This window comes from Natrix helvetica (genome assembly GCF_964273705.1).
Source record: "Natrix helvetica genome assembly, chromosome: W".
Classification (NCBI taxonomy): domain Eukaryota; kingdom Metazoa; phylum Chordata; class Lepidosauria; order Squamata; family Natricidae; genus Natrix; species Natrix helvetica.
Genome location: NC_138555.1, coordinates 60,244,675 through 60,264,163, shown reverse-complemented (window position 1 = coordinate 60,264,163; position 19,489 = coordinate 60,244,675). Strand labels below are relative to the sequence as shown.

Below are 19,489 nucleotides of genomic sequence, written 5' to 3'. Positions count from 1 at the left end.
AATTGAGGCCATACAAAGACAAAAGAATAATAAAGCTGCAGGGCCGGATGGACTGTCAGCGAAAATATATAAAGAATTCCAGTATATGCTTGTTCCAATGCTGTTGGAAGTTTATAATGCTGTGTTGAAAGAGGCAAAGACACCATTATCATGGACGGAGGCTAACATTGTATTATTACCTAAGGTGGACACAGATCAGATGTTTATACAAAATTACAGACCAATCTCACTGCTAAATGCAGATTACAAGATCTTTGCTCTGATAATAGCAGAACGGTTGAAAAAATTCCTCACATCGTTCATCCACACAGAATCAAAATGGATTCCTCCCCATAAGACAAATTAAAAACAATATGAGAATTATGCTGGACATTCTCGAATATTATGAAGTGCATAATGTAAAACAGGCTGCACTATTTTTTCTCGATGCCCAAAAGGCATTCGACAATGTGAACTGGGAATTTTTGCATCAACAATTGGAACACATGGAATTTGGGGTTAAATTTATAAACACGATTAGAGCAATGTATGCAAATCAAAAAGCCAAAGTAATAATTAATGGTGAATTAACGCAAAGTATAGCAATCCAGAAAGGTACAAGACAAGGTTGTCCCCTATCCCCGCTGCTGTTTATATTAACCTTAGAAGTTCTAGCTAGGAATGTACGTAAAGTGGAACAGATAAAGGGACTAGAAATTAAAAAGGAACAATTTAAGTTACAGGCTTTTGCGGACGATCTAGTTTTCGTGTTAGAGGATCCTATAAAGTCTGGTATGAAACTTATTGAGGAATTGACAGAATATGGGAAAGTAGCGGGTTTAAAGATAAATATGACAAAGACTAAAATGCTGGTTAAAAATATGACATCCAAATTGAAAGAGGAGTTAACGAAGAAATTGGGTATCCAAACTTGCAAAAAAGTCAAATATCTAGGTATACATTTATCTGTGAGGTGTGTGTCCATCAAAGAAGACAACTATACTAATCTTATCAATAAAACTAAGAAAGAATTAGAAAGGTGGAAAAACCTACAATTGTCCCTGATGGGTAGGATCGCAGTCATAAAAATGAATGTATTACCAAAATTTCTTTTCCTATTTCAGAATATTCTCATTAAATTAGAAAAAGGTTTGTTTAAGGATTCAAATCAATTGGTTTCGAAATTTATTTGGCGGGGAAGAAAACCAAGAATAAAACTCAAAGCTATGCAAGATACTAAGGAAAAAGGAGGATTTGGCATACCAGATTGGGAACTTTATTATACTGCGGCCACTCTAACATGGTTAAAAGAATGGATAATGTTGAGAAATAAAAGATTACTCAAATTGGAAGGTCATGACCTCCAAGTAGGATGGCATGCCTTCCTTTGATATGAAAAAGGATCTGCACATAAATATTTCAATAAGACACTACATCAGACAGTCCCTGTTATTAATATGGAACAAAATTAAACTCGACCACTATACTGAAACACCCATTTGGCTATCTATGATGGAAGCATACATACACCCAAATTCCATTAATATGGAAAATATTGTTACATATAAAGAGTTATTGAACAGACGGGGAGATTAAAACTAGATTAGAATTGGCATCACAAGGGATACAAGTAGAATGGTGGTCTTATTTACAGATACAATCAAGGTTTGCACAGGATAGGAAGAAGGAAGGTATTGCCAAAGATTACACAATATTAGATAAACTTTTGATAGAGACAGAAAACAGGTTGATCAAAGTGTTGTATAGATTTTTGTTGGAACATAAGCTAGAGAAAGAACATGTAAAAGAAACTATGGTCGCCTGGGCGAAAAATTTTGGTTATAATGTGGAATTGGCTAAGTGGGAAAAACTTTGGATACTTAATCAGAAACTAACAATGGCTACGGCGTATAAAGAAAATCTTTATAAGATGTTCTACAGATGGCATCTCCCCCCAGCATGGCTCTCCAAAATGTTTAAAAATCTGGCCCCAAATTGTTGGAAGTATAAAAAAACACCAGGCACTTTTTATCATATGTGGTGGACGTGCAATGAGGCAAAAAATATTGGAAAATGATTCAATCATGGTTAGAACAAATGGTGGGAGACCAAATTTTGTTTAAACCAGAAATTTTTCTCCTAGGCATAATATCGGAGGGGTTTAAGAAAGATACACTTTATCTAATTATACATGTACTAACTCTGGCGTGCATAACCTATGCGCAGTATTGGAAAAAAGTAAATACAGCATCAGAGCTAGATATAATCCGAAAAGTGTTGGCCTGTGCGGAAGCAGATAAGCTCACTCGAACTTAAAAATAAAGGGGAATCAGAATATTTTGAAGTGTGGAACAGATTTTAGGATTGATATAAGACAAGGTGACAAGACTGGAACAAACTGTATATATTGTGATTGGACAGAAGGATAGACAATGTACTAAGTAGGCTAATAGTTAATGGTTGAGACTAATTGTATATAATGTGAATGTATGGTCACTCGGACTTCGCGGTACTGCATTGTTTTAAATGTTAAAATAATAAATATATATATATATATTTTTTAAAAGGCACGAGATGATAGGTCCTCCCATGTGCATAAGGGCAAGTCTAGTGCTCATAGACCTTCCTCGCCCCCTCCCTCTGTTGTTAGTGCCGGTTCGGTGTCAGAGGAGGAGGATCTCACGGAACCGGACTTGTCTGAGGAAGAAGGGTTGGTTTCCGACAAGCACGCCTTTGCGGGATTGTTTAAGCCCTCGTTATTCAAGTCACTCTTGCACAAAGCAAAAGTGATTTCGGGGATGCCTTGGATTCCATCCTAATTGAAAATAAGGATAAGCGGAAGGTGATGCCTTCCATCTCCCGCAAACCAGACCATAGGCCCTCTTCCTTTAGAAAACAATCCTTTCGGGCATCAGAACCACAGGCCAGTTCTTCTTCCTTTCAATGCTCCTACCCTCAGGGATCGGACCGAGCTTGGGACAGGCAGCCATTTCGAGACAGGGGTCGTCACCAGTCCTTCTCTAGATGCCTGTTTCGAGGCAGATCAGCCAACAGGCCCTTCCGCCGCAATCAATGACCACCAGACCGAGCCGAGCCATAGGAGGCCGGCTGCAGCTGTTTGCCGACCGTTGGGAGGAAACCACGTCAGAGTCCCTTTTGGGAGAGGGGGCGGTATAAAAGTTTGAAATAAAGTAAAGTAAAGTAAGATGCGTGGGTATTGCAAACAGTGAAGCTAGGCCTCACCCTAGAGCTCATTTCCCTTCCCCCCCCCCCGACACTTTATTCGTTGCCCTACCCCCAGGTGCACCACCAAGAGAGGTCTCATGGAGGCCGAAATTCAACATCTGTGGGAGATAAGGGCCATAGAACCCGTTCCCCAAGTTCAGGAGAGGAGGGGATTTTACTCCATCCTCTTTCTAGTGCCAAAAAGCTCAGGAGAGTGGAGGGCCATTTTGGATTTTAAAAAGCTCAACCTACATCTGGCTTACAAGAAGTTCAAAATGCAATGCACAGGAGAATGACCATTGGCTTACCTGAAGGGTCGTTCTCTGTGCACTGTGGGAGTGTCCAATCCCGCCCTCGGGTGAAGTTCCTGATTGATCCATTTTTTCCCTTGTTGGAGGATCTACATGTCTCGTCGGGACCATGCCTTCATTGAAAAACTGAGGCCAGAAGGAGCCAGAGGGCGTGGCCAAGAATTTCAGTCCAGTCCTTGGGCAGTGTGACAAAATTTAACCCATGTTTGGGCACTCCCGCAGTGTACAGAGAACGACCCTTCAGGTAAGCCAATGGTCAATCTAGTGTATGTTACTGTGTAAAAGCAAAAAGCTGAGGCTGTAATTATTATCTTCTACTGTGCTAAAAACAGTCAGAAGTCAGTGTTTTTCCTTCCCCTCCCCTAGTTTCCCATTATTTTCATTTTCCTTTGTATTTTATATTCTGATAAACTAATAAAAAAATTGAATTGAGAAGGATGACACAATTTTGAAACACTGAGACATAATGAAGATTACCTGTTAGGCTGTATATATGAATTGTTACTGAAATATGAAATTGGAAAAGAGAAACTTTGCTAATCATACAAGATTGGAAGACCAGAATTGGAAAATATGCAGCAATGATAAAGCATATAACCAAATAGAAGTCTAACCAAATACATAATGGCTCCCTTATATACTGTACATCACATAGCAAGGGAAATTTAAAGATTTGAAGTACTGTTTCCAGGAAAAGAAGCATGAGACCAACCAAAAATAACACATGAAAGGACTTAACCTTGAAGGTTATAGCTAGTTATCTTCTTAAGTGTAAAGTACAAATACTAGGTATGGTTGTTGGTTGGGGAAACAAATGGAAGAGAAGGGTAGAATGTTATCACTAAAAGGTTTTTCCATAGTGCTTTTACTAATGCTTACAGGTAGTTCTTGACTTATGACCATATTTGGGACCAAAACTTCTGTTACTAAGTGATGCAGTCACTAAATGAGTCATGCCTGATTTTACTTCTTTTCCCTGCAGTCATTAAGCAAATCACCATGGTTGTTAAGTGAATCCAGCTTCCACCATTGACTTTGTTTGTTGGAAGCCCCCTGGGAAGGTCGTAAATGGTGATCACATGACTGGGATGCTGTAACCGTTGTTAGTACATGCTGGTTGCTGAGCACCCAAATTTTGATCACATAACTGCAGGGATGCTGCAACCTTTATAAATGTGAGGACTGGTTGTATGTCACTTTTTTCAGTGCCATCATAATTTTGATCAGGAAAATGATCATAAGTTGAGGACTACCTGTATTTTTTTTACTTTGTTCTTTATTCTAGTATAAACTTTCTCAACAATTGTTAAATTTTGAAGTAAAAACATTGAAGATGAAAAGAAACGAAAACCATTGTTCTAAACTTGGGATAAGGAATTTGTGGACTCTCCAATGTGGGCTGAATTTTTAATTCTCACTTTCAGACTGTGGCCCATACTTCCTTGGCTGATGAAATCTGTAATCCAGCAACTTTTGGAGAGGCCAGGTGCTACCCTTCCCAACTCTAAAAGAAATAAGATTGATCAGGCTAACAAAAATAAAGATCTCAACCCAAAAAATAACACACCACTACGTGTCTTTGAAGCATGCTGTCACAATTGAGGAATTATCTGGAGGGCTTTGTTTAGTATTGTAATGGGACAAGGAAATAATGATTGGTGCCTGAGGTGTGGTAAAAAGTGACTCATGAAAGTGCTGTGGGTATATTTGTTTTCGCAGGTCTGCTTGGCTGCAGTGGGCCTAGTGGGTGACTTATGTCGGGCTTTGCAGTCCAACATTCTGCCATTTTGTGATGAGGTTATGCAGCTGCTTTTAGAAAATTTGGGGGTGAGTAAATTGATGGTCTAAAAACAAAAGGAAAATTCCACATCTATCATTGAAAGAAACCTAAAAAATCATAGAGGTGTAAACACTGATATTATGGCTTGTTTGAAGTATAAATAGAAGATACACTTCTAATTTATGTATGAAATTATGAAAAATATTAAAATGTCATAATTTCTATTACAACCTTCTAATGAGTGCCAGTTAATAACATGTGACACCTATTTTTTAAAAATGTATTTTCATCTATTGCTCACCAAATTGATTAAGTTGGCTAATCTTTTAGTGACCAGCAAATCTGGTAGTAATATAATGATGGGTAATACTGGGTTGCTGAGACTTGGGGGTATATATCTCTGTATTTGAAGATTGAGGCCTATTGAAATGAGTGAGAAATATGCTGAGAACTAAAATACTTTTCAATTTTGTTAATATAAAATGGGAAACATCCTGAACACCTTGGGGACAATGTCTGATAAAATCTAAGTATCCAATTTAACAATGTAATTTCTAAAAGCTAAACTGCTTATTGTGACTAAAATGACAGTTTGCCTTTACAGAATGAAAATGTTCACCAATCTGTTAAACCACAAATTCTCTCAGTATTTGGAGACATTGCTCTTGCAATTGGAGGAGAATTTAAAAAATACTTAGAAGTTGTATTGAATACTCTACAGCAGGCTTCTCAAACCCAGGTTGATAAGGTATACAGTCTTTGGGGCTCTCATATGTTCAAGATGATGGATGGATGGATGGATGGATGGTAGCTAGAACAGTAATCCCAAACTAACTCCTTTTTATGTTTGGCCTTAGTCTGATTATGATATGGTAGACTACCTGAATGAACTGCGAGAGACCTGCCTGGAAGCATACACAGGCATCATTCAGGGTCTGAAAGGAGATCAAGAGAATGTACATCGTGAGTCCCTTTTTCATTTTCTCAAGTACCACAAATATTAACCTCTGTGCATGAGATTCAGTTTCTGTCATTGTTAACTCACTCCTGTTAATGGAAAATTGTCAGTGCAAAGATCTTAATTTGCTTTGGTTTTAGATTGGGGCTATTGCCTTAGAGAATGTGGTTGTATTCTTTATTCTCCTTGTATGAGCTTTCAGGGTATTTTTGGTTGTCAGAGGTGGAGTTAACATAAATGGCCTATTTCTACAAGTTACCAGATGCCCTTTGTTTACATCTATATTTTTTACAAAAAAAACAATAACCACAACCCTTTCCCAACTTAAAATGAAACAGGTACGTATATGCACCAATGCTACTTTCAGTATAGGCTTCCATTTAGAGCCTCTCTTCCTGAGTTCATCCTGAACAGTTGTAATGTTTCCTGTTTAAATATACCAATGCATTTTGGGAATAGATTGATGTGTACCCAGTCCAGTCTAAGAAATCAGATTTTCAGAATAGTGAGACATTTTGTGGGTAAACAAAGGTTTTCAGATTTGGGAAGATTAACTTCTGTGGGATTTTGCCCTTTCTTTTCAATTAGTATTAAAATAACACACAATACACAATTTTAGGGAGATAGCTTTAGATTAGAATATGTGTCAACGTTTTAAAAATTAAAGGATTCTTTTCCTCAACTATTAACTTGCATTAAACTCAACTGAACTGCCATAGGTTAAGGAGTGATGAATGTGGAATAGATAATGGCAGAGGCAGAAGGACTGTGTTTTCTAAGCAAACCCCAATGCTTTATCCTATAGTCCCACAAATTCATGAATCCCTTCTGTTCCAGCACACTATAATCGGTAAAACCTAGTGAAACCATTCAGTGTTATTAGAAACTTGAGTTGTCAGTCACAAAGCTATATTTGCCTTCTCTCTCAAATACTGCTGTGTTTCTTGTGTAGAGATACGGATCAGTTTTTGTACAAGCACTAAAATAGTTATAAGCTAGCAGGTACAAGGAAGGTGTAGAGGCAATGCTAGAAAAAAAGAATATCTTTGTAGGTTGCCTTTGATTCAAATGAGGCACATCACTGAACAGGATGCTAAGATAAACCTTCCATACTTGTTGATATTGATAGGAAGAAATAAACCCATAAATCCTATAACACTAAATTATGCTTCCTTTTCAGCGGATGTGATGCTGGTGCAGCCTAGAGTAGAATTCATCTTGTCTTTCATTGACCATATTGCTGCAGATGAAGATCATAGTGATGGAGTCGTAGCCTGTGCAGCAGGACTGATAGGGTAAATGCTGAAGACTTAACTTTGTGCTTGGGCACAAGGGTAGCTTAAAAGTCCCATAGTGAATCTTAGTCTTGCCTCATATAAAGATGAGATACTTTTACCAAGAGCTTTTTTTTAAACTCATAAGCTTCTAAAACTGTTTCATGTTGAACCACTATTAAATATGTAGAAGTTGTGTGACATGAATAACCCACTAAATGTCCACCACACTATTCTGTTTGTCCTTGCTTAACAATGGTAATTGGAACTGAAGTTGGGAGCAAGTAACCATGAACAGGAGTTGAGTTCAAAGCACTAAAAGTATATTATATGCAACCTACAAACGACAATCTGATTTACTAATGGTCAAACCAAATTGGCGCTAGATAAGGGTCAACAGAATCCATGGGGGGCTGGACTTGGGTGTCCTAGGAGCATAGTGACTCCAAACTTGATGTGTTTGACCCCACCCTCAGGCTCAGCCTGCTCATCTCCTACATCACTCCTCCCTCCAACTTGGCTCCCTCCCTCCTCCATGGGCTCTTTGAAGCTGCTCTCTCCCCCACCTCCATAGTCTCTTCAAAGTCTGAGTTCTTGTGGGAACTTGACAAGGGCTGGAGAGAAGCAGTCTCAAAGGACTGTTCCTCTCCTGCTTCTGAAGCACCTGGAAAGCCAGGTGGCAGTTGCTGAAACAGAAATATCATTAGAAGGTCCCTCCCCTCCCCAGGAGTTGAGGGCCAGAAGTGTAAGGCCAATCATAAGCACCCACCCAGAGTGAACCATAGAGGCTGGGTAACTCCCATCATTAGGTTATTTGGGAGGTGCAGGGATCTGGGAGCTTGGTTGATCATGAATTCTCAGGGAAGCATTGGTGAAATTGGCAAACTAAATCAGGAAGACTGCTTTGCTTGGTTGAGCTGTTGCTTCAATAGGGCTTGGCAAGCAAGTTGCTCCTGTAAGAAATCAACAACTCCTGGGACAGGTGAGTCTTCTGTGTGGTTGTTTGGTAATACTGTTGGGTGTGTTCCATACAGAGCATGAAAGTGTGTCATTGAAATCGATATGTGGAGAGAGTTATAAGAAAATTCTGTCAGGATCAATAATGATGGCCTGTTGTCTTGGCTGTAGGTGCATTAACACCTCAAATATTGTTGGAGCAACTAGTTAGTCTTCTTTGCCTCACCATTCATGACCAGGTAGTGGGCCGAAGGTAGGCTGACTTGGACATACAAAAGCTAAAACAGTGCCTTCCAAAATCTGAATTGGAACTGTGGGCCTTTGTCTGATATCAGTCTTAAAACCATTCCACGATATCAAAAGACTGATCTAGGAAAAGCTGGGCTGTTTCTTTGGCATTGGGTAAGCCCTTGCAGGGTATTAAATGAGTCATCTTGGTGAAAAGATATACCACCACCAATATAGACATGAAACCTTGGACCAGGATAAATCAGTAATGAAGTCCAGAGAGACTGTATGCCATGGACGTGTGTGTGTGTGTGTGTGTGTGTAAAGGGGTTGCAAGAGTCCTGCCAGCTACTGTTGGAAGGACTTGGCTCTCCTGCATGTGTGGCAAGAGGCCACATAGTCCTTGATGTCCACCACCATCTTGCGACACAAAAAGTCTCTTAATGTTCTGTGCAGAATTTTGAACACTCCCCCATGCCCCACTGTCTGGTTGTCATGGCAAATCTGCAAATCCTCTTCCCTGAAAGTGGGGGAAACTACTATTGTGCTTCAAGGCTCCCCCCTCCAGTGTGAATATATACAGTACATGTTGGGGTTGCCTTTAGGTTATCCATCCGGGCCCGAGAGAACTGGTCTAGAAGCTGTTGTACTTGACTAGTGATTAAGTCCTGGTGTGGTTGAATTGCTCCTAGACCAGTTCTCTCGGGCCCGGATGGATAACCTCAAGGCAACCCCAACAGGTACTGTATCCTCATTCGCACTGGAGTGCTACCTTGCTCAATAGTAGTAACTGTGAGAGGGATCTTGGAGTCCTAGTGGACAACCATTTAAATATGAGCCAACAGTGTGCAGCAGCTGCCAAAAAAGCCAACACAGGTCTAGGCTACATAAACAGAGGGATAGAATCAAGATCACGTGAAGGGTTAATACCACTTTATAATGCCTTGGTAAGGCCACACTAGGAATACTGCATTCAATTTTGGTCGCCACAATGTAAATAAAGATGTGGAGACTCTAGAAAGAGTGCAGAGAAGAGCAACAAAGATGATTAGGGGACTGGAGACTAAAACATGAAGAACAGTGGCAAGAACTGGGTATGTCTAGTTTAACGAAAAGAAGGACTAGGGGAGACATGATAGCAGTGTTCCAATATCTCAGGGGTTGCCACAAAGAAGAGGGAGTCAAACTATTCTCCAAGGCACCTGAGGGTAGAACAAGAAGCAATGGGTGGAAACTAATCAAGGAGAGAAGCAACTTAGAACTGAGGAGAAATTTCCTGACAGTTAGAACAATTAATCAGTGGAACAGCTTGCCTCCAGAAGTTGTGAAAGCCCCAACACTGGAAGTCTTTAAGAAGATGTTGGATAGACATAGGGTTTCCTGCCTAGGCAGGGGGTTGGACTAGAACAGTGTTTTTCAACCTTTTTTGGGCAAAGGCACACTTGTTTCATGGAAAAAATCACGAGGCACACCACCATTAGAAAATGTTAAAAAATTTAACTCTGTGCCTATATTGACTATATATAAAGTAATTCTCTTGAATAGGAATCAAATAAACACAAAGAAAGTATTTTATAATTACTTTATTATGAAATAGTAAGTAAACAGAAATATGAAAAATTATAAAATACTTTATTCAGTGCGCAACCTGGGCCTGTTTGGCTGAACACAAAGCTGATATTCTGGCTGGAATCGAAGAAAGACACACACGTAGCTCTTCGTCAACAGCTCTCAGTCTCTCTCTGTATTTAGTCACGCTGCACCTGCGGCCTGGTCTGGATCCGGATGCGGTCTCTCTGCAGTGCCGACTCCCGCCGAGTCCTGGTCTCCGTCCGTCTCCTCCTGCTCCGGTCCTCCTGGTGACTTGAGTCGCGACGTCTTCTTCTCTCCACTGCTGCGCACACTGTGCTCGGGCGGGAAGGAAGTCGGAAGATGATGTCCTACTGTGATAGGTCCAGGCTGGAGTCTGGACCAATCACAGCCCGGACATCAGAAAAGTGGAGGGTGTCCCCCTGAGGAGTGCCAATCGGCGCCCCTGCTGGCCGAGGGTGGGGTCAAAAACCCCACCCACCCCATACCCAGGACACAGTCCGGCACCTGCCTAGTGGGCGAAAATTTGACATTTTTTAAAAAAAAAATCTTTTCGAATTTTTCAATTTTTCCCACGGCACACCAGGCAACATCTCGCGGCACACTAGTGTGCCGCGGAACAGTGGTTGAAAAACACTGGACTAGAAGGCCTCCAAGGTCCCTTCCAACTCTGCTATTGTATTTTTTTAAATATTTTTTTTTATTTTCAAAACAAACACAACACACAAAATCTTTTTTTGCATACTGTAGAAAGTGTTATCAGTTGGTTACAAAAGGCTTTCGTGCATCTCTTCCACAGTCAACAAACATAATTCATATTAACTCAAGTATTTTAACTCAAAGATTTATACATATTTCCATCATCATACCTCCATTTACATTTGACTATAATTGTTTAAACGTCCTTCATCATAAAATATACCAAGATTTAATACATAACCACATACTAGCATTTCATTTACTATTTCTAAAATCCTCCAATAACACTGAATCTTTATGTCCTATTTAAACATTCATAATATTCAATAACAAAATTTTCTAATCCTTCTTTCCAAATCATTATTTGCAATTTACATCCAATTACCTTATGTTGTACCAATGCCTATATATACCTTATTATCATTATCCCTCCTTTATTTAACCATATCCTGTATCATAACATTTTCCCCCTAATATTCAAAACTTAACTATATCTAACTTAGTTCTTTTTTTTATTAATCTTTATATAAAATCCAAGAGGGTTTCTAATCTTCCTTACATGGGTACCATTCAATATTCATATCCCATTATTGCTTGTCATGACACTACACATTGTATACATTATTATCATTATCAATTATTTGTTTAACTATATTTATTATCACTAAATTTCACTATGTTTAGCTATTTTTAAGTTATACTCTTTCATCTATCAACCTGTATCTTTCCAGTAACAAAACAGTCTCATATCTTCTGCTGTATGTGGTATCAGTCCTCTTCTCTTTAATCAACTTTGTATGGACTCCTCTTAGCAACTCTTTGCTTATAAAATCTCTCATGTAATTTCGATGCCATTCTGTTTCCTTAATCCACTTATATTTAATTGTCAATGGTGTTATTAATGATATTGCTAATAAAATTTCTCTCTTTAAATCCATAAATTCTTTTATTTTTTCTTCTTCTGAATCTTGCCATCTGAAGTAAGTTTCCCCTCCATTTAATTCCTCTTTCAATATTCTACTCTTTCCATTTTCAGAGACAAACCAATCACCATAAATATCAGGAGCTTTCGTTTCTTTATATTCATTTTCCTCTTCGGTTTTTTGAATTTTAACTGCCACTTTATCCATTTGATAAGCCTCTTTAATTTCTCCATCATATTTTGCTGTTAATTGTACTAAATCATCCAACTTCTTCTCAATCCTCTCACGTGTATTTGATAATTTCTGTATTTCTGAGAATATCTTTCGCAGACTTAAAGCCTCTTTCTCCTGTTGAGATTGCGCCATTGTTTTCAACTAATAAACACTATTTAAGAACATCTCTGTGCTTTTCTTCTTATCACTCTCTGTAAACAAGCAATAAGACCTTGAAATGCCTAGCCAAGATAATCAGTGAGAGAAAGTAGTGTTTCGTTTCCAATACACAAAGTTTCTAAGCAGTGCTGCTGTTACAATGTTGCAAAGTTTTTTTAATGTCTTTTTTGTATTTCAAATTGAAAAGAAAGTCCCATTCTTAAATGAGAGAAAAACACCCACAGTAATGAAAGAGGAGGATTTTGAACCATAGGTTACAGAGAGTAATGGAAAAAAAAGGAAAATAGAAGAAGGCTTAGTCCATTCGTTTTAAAGGTCTTACATAAATTCCATCTGTGAAGATAACATTCAAAAGAAAAAAGATAACCCCCTGTCAAAAACCATTCCAAATTTAATTCCGCCGCTTATTTCTTCTGTTCTCCAATTTGAATTTATGTTAAGTTTTTTATAGGCAGTCACTCTTAAAACAGTAAAATTTCCTCACCAGCTGGAAACACTTTCTCTTTCCATATCCTTCCGTTTTGGAGTCGCCCCGACTTCATCAGCTTCTGGCTGGATTTTTTGTCACCGGCTTGAAGACTTTCTCTTGGATCGATCAGGGACTTTGCGATGTCCCTGAGATCAGCAAGACATATTCTTCCTGTTCACTGTCTCTGCGGGATGGTTTAGTTCCATTTGGACCACCCAGTGGCAAAAGTGTCGACTGCGATTTCAGAGCATTGAGATCGCACGTCGTATTTTCGCGACTTCGACTCCTCCTCTCCCAACTCTGCTATTGTATTGTATTGCTCACAACCTCTCAGAGGATGGTGGATGTGGTACCAGCCGGAAATGAGAAGGCTGCAAGATTCTTGCTGCTACTGGAGTATGTTGAACTTGAGAATACTCTGGCTTGTACGAAAGAGCATCTGGTATCCAGTTCTTTGAGCCTGGACATATTGAATATAAAAATCAAAGCGTGAGAAGAATTGGCTCTATCTGATTTGATTTGATTTGTCTGGGCAAAAGTGGCTTGGTCTGTTGCAAGATGTGTAGATTCTTATGCTCTGTGTTGAAAACCCTAACCCACCCAGACTCCTTGTTAAAAATGTCATAGTTTCATTCTGGGGCAGTCAAAGCTCTTAAGAAGAAAGTGCAGGGGAACAGGCATTTCACCCACCCGCTCTCTTGTAAAACAACTGCTCTGATTGATACATCTGAAGCATATGTCTAAACAATAAATCTCTTTGATGGGTCTGGATGCTGAAGTAGGGGCTGATGGGCAAAGAACTGCTTTCACTCTGAATACTGTTTGTTGCGTGTGAGTCCAAGCAAATCTAACTCCTTTCTCTGTCAGTTGGGTAAGCAGTTTGTCTTTATGGGCAAAGCTGGGGATACATTTTCTGTAGACGTTTGCAAGGCCCAGGACATTTTGAATGACTTTGGCTGTGCAGGGAGCTTGCCATTCCAGCACTGCCCTGACTTTCTGGGGGTCCATCTGGATACCATTTGTGGAGATACGGTAGCCCAAGAAATCTAACTGTTAGATCAAAGGCACACTTTTTCTGGTTTAGCAAAGAGGTGGTTGTCTCTCAGTCTACTCGGAACTGTACACATATGTTCTTTGTGCTGAGATTCATCCTCAGAGTAGATCAGTATGTCATTCAGATAAAGGACTAAAAATTTATCGATGAGATGAGAAAAAACTTGGTTCATAAATCTGGAAAATACGTTTTGAATGTTTGAAGAGCCCCTCGTCTAAGCTGTTGCAGGTAAGCTGTTGTCATTTCCCAGTTCTGTGGTTTGCATTTGGGATGGCTCTCACTGTAACTGTGGCTGGAATGCCTCTCTCCTGTCCTGGGTGGTTTGGAAGTGCAGTCCTTGACCATGTGCCTGGATTCTCCACAGTAGAAACAAAGTGCTAAATCTCAGTGCCTCTGCCATTCTTCTGTGGCTGGGGATTGTCCGGCTGCATCAATTTGCATAGACTCCTCTCCCGCTTTATCAGCTTCAGTCAGTGTAAGGGAGATGAAGACTGGATATGAGAGTTGAGCTGGCAGTTTGCAATAGTTGGGGCAAGCCCTGATCTTTTCTAAATGTGAGTCAATTATAATACAGGTTCTGTAGGTTTGACTCAGTGTCTGGGAACTATCCGCATGATGAGTTGATTCGCAATTCTGTCATTGTGGCCATGTCTGAATTGCGCCATCAGGGAAGGCTCATTCCAGTTCAAATCTGCTGCAACAATTTGAATTCAATGTAGAGCCTTACTCTTCAGTTGCCTTGTTGGAGCTCTTGAATTTTGCACATGGCAATGTCTTCTTGGATGGCATCTCCAAAGTGTTGTCTAAAGTGTGCTAGGAAGTTTTGATAGTTATCCTTGATTGGGTCATTGCACTCAATCATGGGGAGCGCCCATCTAGCGGCTGAAGCTTTGAGGAGGCTGAGAATGAAGGACACTCATGATCTGTCCATTGGAAACTTCACTTGGTCTGGTGCCAGTGAATAGTTCACATTAGGTAAGAAATGTTCTCATCTTGTCTGAGTCGCCTGCAAATCTCTGGGGTAGACATCTGTTGTGGGCCAGCAGGAGCTGTTGGAGCTGCAACCAGACTCCAACAGTGAGGGGCCTTATGAGTCGGCTCTGGAAGATGTGGAGGACCCTGGACAGGGTTCCGACTCCGAGCAGGGATCAGAGAGGCTGGTTGGCCACCAGGAGGCTCCTGAAGCATGGAGCAGTGGTGAAAGCCAAAGGGAGTGTGCTCCTGAAGTCATGCCTTGGAGCAGTGGGGAGGAGACAAGGGAGGTGGTTCTGGATGCCCGGCAACGTAAAGAACAGCTACGCAGTTACAGGAGATAATTGAACTCAGGTGTTTGTAATTAGGCTCCTCTCAAGACTGTATTTAAGGAGGGACTTTCCACAAGCTGTTTGCAGGAATCAACATATTTACCAGAGCTGGAGAAGCTATTGGGTCTTGTCCTCTTGGCAGGCTGGATTGCTGCCAAGGTCTAGTCTGTGTGTTAATAAATCATTGTACAGTATCTTTGTCTCGGCGTACTTTGGTGTATGAAGGGGGGGGGGGGTCAGAACAGACATCCAGGGGTCCTCTGCAGCAGGGCACCAGCTGCTGATGGTGGAGCAAGATGTGGTTGTGGTGGAGGAAATTGTTGAGCTAAATTTTGCGTCTGTTGAAGCATCTGGTGCATATTAGCTGCTGTATTTCGCACCTCGGTTTCCAAACCATCTTGGCGTCTGCAGAGGGTACCCATCTCTGAATTGCCTGCTGCTGCTCCAGCTTGTGGATCCGATGCCATGCTGTGGTTTTCATAGTACTATGTGAAAGTTTAGGTGAGTAGGATCCGATTAATTTCAGGTGCAAGTAACCAGGAACAGGAGTCAAGTTCAACGCACTAAAAGTATATTACATGCAACCTATACACAAGAATCTGATCTGATGGTCAAACCAAATTAGCACTCGATAAGGGTCAATGGAATTCATTGGGGGGTAGTGGGACTTGGGTTTCTTGTGGGAGTGTAGTAACTCCAAATTTATGACACATTTGATCCCACCCTTGGGTTCAGCCTGCTCATCCCCTACAACTTTGCCACTTAGCAACAGCAATTCTAGCAGTCTCTAGTTACTGTTAAGCAAACCACAAGTCGTTAAACAAATCACCACAGCTTATTAAGTAAGGACCTAATGGGACTATGATTTCCAAGTTCCTGCCAGCTTCCCCATTGACTTTGCTTGTGAGAAGCCACCAGGGAAGGTTTTTATTCACATTCACGTTACTGCGGGATGCTATGACAGTTGGAAATCTGGGTCACTGTTGAGCAACCAGGTCATGATCACATGACCACGGGGGTGTTGTGATGGCCAAAACTTTGAGGACCAGTCATAAATACCACTCATTCAGCACCATTGTAAGTTCAAATGGTTACTGAACAAGTGGTTGTTAACAGAGCACCACCTGTACTTATTTAATCAATGTATATGGCTGCGTATATCACAGATGTATTTCTGGTAGTTTACATCTTATTACAACAATATTAGTGAAACATAGAATCTAAAATGGATGGTGAGAATAAATGTAAAACAGCAGCAAAGCCCCAGTTACCTAACTTCCCACGCTCATGCTCAGGAACACATCTAGGTTTTCAGTGCTTTGCAAAAAGGCTGTCAAGGTTGAAGCAAGGTTGTTCAGAGTTCCGGTGCTACGACAGAAATGGCCTGCTTCCTAGGTTCCATTAGATCACATTTAAGTGAGGGGACTTGGAATGAGCCCTTCTTATCAAACCTAGTGGGATGGGTATAGACAACTAAAAAGAGGCAGTCCCTCAAATAACCAAGCCTCATGCCATGAGATGATAACCAGCACCTTGAATTCCACCCAAAAGCCAATATAGTTGGTTATTGGCTTTGCAGGGCAAGCCAGATAGGAAACAAGCAGATGGGCTACTTCAACTTCATTGTAAACTACATTGACATAATCTTTCAAGTGTGAAAGTAGATTATTCTTTCCTCTCTTCTCTCCCCGCCTCTCCTTTACAGCCTGAGAAACTAGAGACAATCTCTTCTGAGCCTCTTGCCCCAACTACTATCCAGCTGCAGGCTATGCCCTCTCTTATCTGGCTGTTCCCTTGGTGGTGTCTCTGCCCATTCTCCCAAGGTCATTCCCACATATCATTACACTGGCAGAGCACAGGGAAAAAGTAGGCATACACTGCTGCATTCTGGACCAGTTGCAACTTCCAGATAGTCTTCAAGGGCAGCCCCATAAATAGTGCATTGTAGTAATCCACTTAGGAGGTGACTACAGGTAGTCCTTGAATTATGACAATGGACCCCAGAATTTTGGTCATGCAGTAAGTTTTGACACCATGTGACCAGATTAATTTTTTACAACAGTTATAAAGTGGGTCTCTGCAGTTGCAGAGGTTTTTTTTTAATATTCTTTGCTTTTCACAGGGATTTGTGCACAGCATTTGGGAAAGATGTCCTCAAGATGGTAGAAGCTAGGCCCATGATACATGAATTGCTAACTGAAGGAAGAAGATCAACGACAAACAAAACAAAAACCCTTGCTACCTGGGCCACTAAAGAGTTGAGAAAACTGAAAAATCAAGCTTGGTGAGAAGGCTCCAACTTTTTTGTTCTTTAAAACATCTGAGTCATTCCTATACAGTTTACATTAGAAGTTCAGAGAATTAATGCAAGGTCCAGATATGTTAATTCCTCACTGAGTAAGCTTCAAGGAGGTGTGAGGAAATAGTATTTGGATTGTCATCCCCATTGCCTTTGTCTTCAATGTCCCCCTATTCAAAAAAAAAAAATCTTTCAAGACCGGCTTTAAAAATGTAAGAAATCTTATGTAGTGTGATATGAGAAATTGAAGTGGAAAAGTTGTCTAATAGGAGTATTTGTTTAAAAAACCTGCAATAATGAAACAATCTTATTACTACTGAAGAAATTGCAAGTGTCTCTTTTTATATTACACTGCATTGCCTCATTTTTCTTCACTTACAGATCTATTGCTATTGGGATGACACCTGAGACCCCCACTGGAATTCTCCAATCTATTGAGGAAAAAAAAACCAACCCGAAGTGAGGAGTATGCACGAATGCTGAGTGTTTGGGAATGAGAGGATGAGTGAGTGAGAGGCTTAAACACACCATGGTGAAAATCCAGCCACAGCAAATGGCAGAACCACTGTTAATGGAGCTAATCACTGACTTGAATAGCAACAAAACCTTGTGATTGCTTGCCTCTAGGAAGTAGAAAATGATTGAGTTCTATACATCAGCACAGTCTCTTCTCACAAGAGACAAGGACTAATTCTCTGCCTTGTGGACAGTGAAGAGGAAGTTTACTTAGTGTAGGACAGAGAAAAGCTAGCTTCAGGTTCAATTTGAGTATTCACATAATAAAGTCTGGCTTTTGTTGCTAGAGAGGAGAAAGTGGGGTCCCCAGCCCACCAATTACCTTTTTTCAGGAGGGAGGGGAGTTTCTGGACACACACTGTCAGTGCACAAGACAATGGGAAGGGTGAAGGATTTTCTTTCAAGAGAGTGTGTGTGTGTGTGTGTGTGTGTGTATGAATGAATGAGGCAGTACCTACATTCTTAATTGCAGTTAATGTTTCCAAAAAGAAACACTGAAAAGATTAGCAGTTGCATTTCCTAAACTAACACATTCAGTCTACTTGAAGTGGCAGATTTGAGGGGGGGGGGGGGGGGGGTAAAGTGAAGTTGCCCTGTGTAGGGCTTCTTTAGGGGATAGTAGGTGAGATGTTCAAAGCTCCTGTTGTGACTTTTTTCACAATCTTGTTTCATTAAAAAGCGCCTTTCCTTCCTGAATTTTGTTCAACTGTGAATGTAGAAACCCGGGGTGGGGTGATAAGTGGGTAGGGTGTCCAGAAGACTCACATGTTAATGGAGAGATTAAGATCCAGTTTTTCCAAATGGAATGAGAGGCTTTGAAACAAAACTCAACTTTGAATTTGTGATAATAAAAACAAGTGAAAGGGACAAACCCCCTTTTGGTGTGAACAAAGCCCGAACCATTCACGATTGTGCCAAAGAATTTTTAAAAAGTCTATAAACAAACAAAAAATCCTTTCAGGAAATATTGGATTGAAAAAATGAAGTTGAAATAAAATGTTCAAACAAAGAAAAAGATAAAAGTACAATTTGGAAACTGCTTTGCCTATTTGTTCTCTTTATTTGGTTCTGATATGGGGTTAGTTTTATATACTGGAGCTTACACAGGATGGCATTTGTAAAAGGTTATATTTTGCCACTGCAGTTGAAGGTTAATAAAATGGTGTCAAACATTCCCCCAGTACTAGTTTTTCGATTACTCTTTCCAGTAAATAGGAAATCTTTTCTCCAAAAAGGCCCCCACAATTGGGCAGCTTTATGCTGTTATCTATACTATATCTGGTAAAAATCTATAGTTTCATATATTTATTTATTTTTGTTGCATTATAGCAAGTGGGCAGAAACAACTATTTTCTAAATATTAAGGATTCCTAATAACAGAGGGAATGAGACACACCAGCTTCCAACTATGCAGCTATTGATGCTTAAGGGCTTTTAAAACATGGGTGCTTTTCATGCTTGCCTCCTAAAATAGGAGATCTAATCCTTTCAAGAAGCATTAAACACAAATTTTAAAAAACCCTCTCTTCC

General features: G+C 40.2%; 1 protein-coding gene across 3 annotated transcripts in view; it reads left to right on the top strand.

The window, feature by feature from the left end:
- LOC309400678 (importin subunit beta-1-like) overlaps positions 1 to 18,998 on the top strand; it is a gene marked incomplete at its 3' end in the record, with an annotated part of 160,078 nt that extends 141,080 nt beyond the window's left edge. For 2 of the 3 annotated variants that reach the window (XM_081969274.1, XM_081969276.1), the window contains exons 17-21: positions 5,235 to 5,342; positions 5,900 to 6,043; positions 6,153 to 6,258; positions 7,434 to 7,548; positions 17,267 to 17,432. In XM_081969274.1, the coding sequence (XP_081825400.1) occupies positions 5,235 to 5,342; positions 5,900 to 6,043; positions 6,153 to 6,258; positions 7,434 to 7,548; positions 17,267 to 17,432 (639 nt within the window). Of the gene's footprint in view, positions 1 to 5,234; positions 5,343 to 5,899; positions 6,044 to 6,152; positions 6,259 to 7,433; positions 7,549 to 17,266; positions 17,433 to 17,824 lie in introns of those variants that run through there. The other variant, XM_081969275.1, reaches the window with a different exon arrangement.
- Between the last annotated feature and the right edge of the window lie 491 nt (positions 18,999 to 19,489).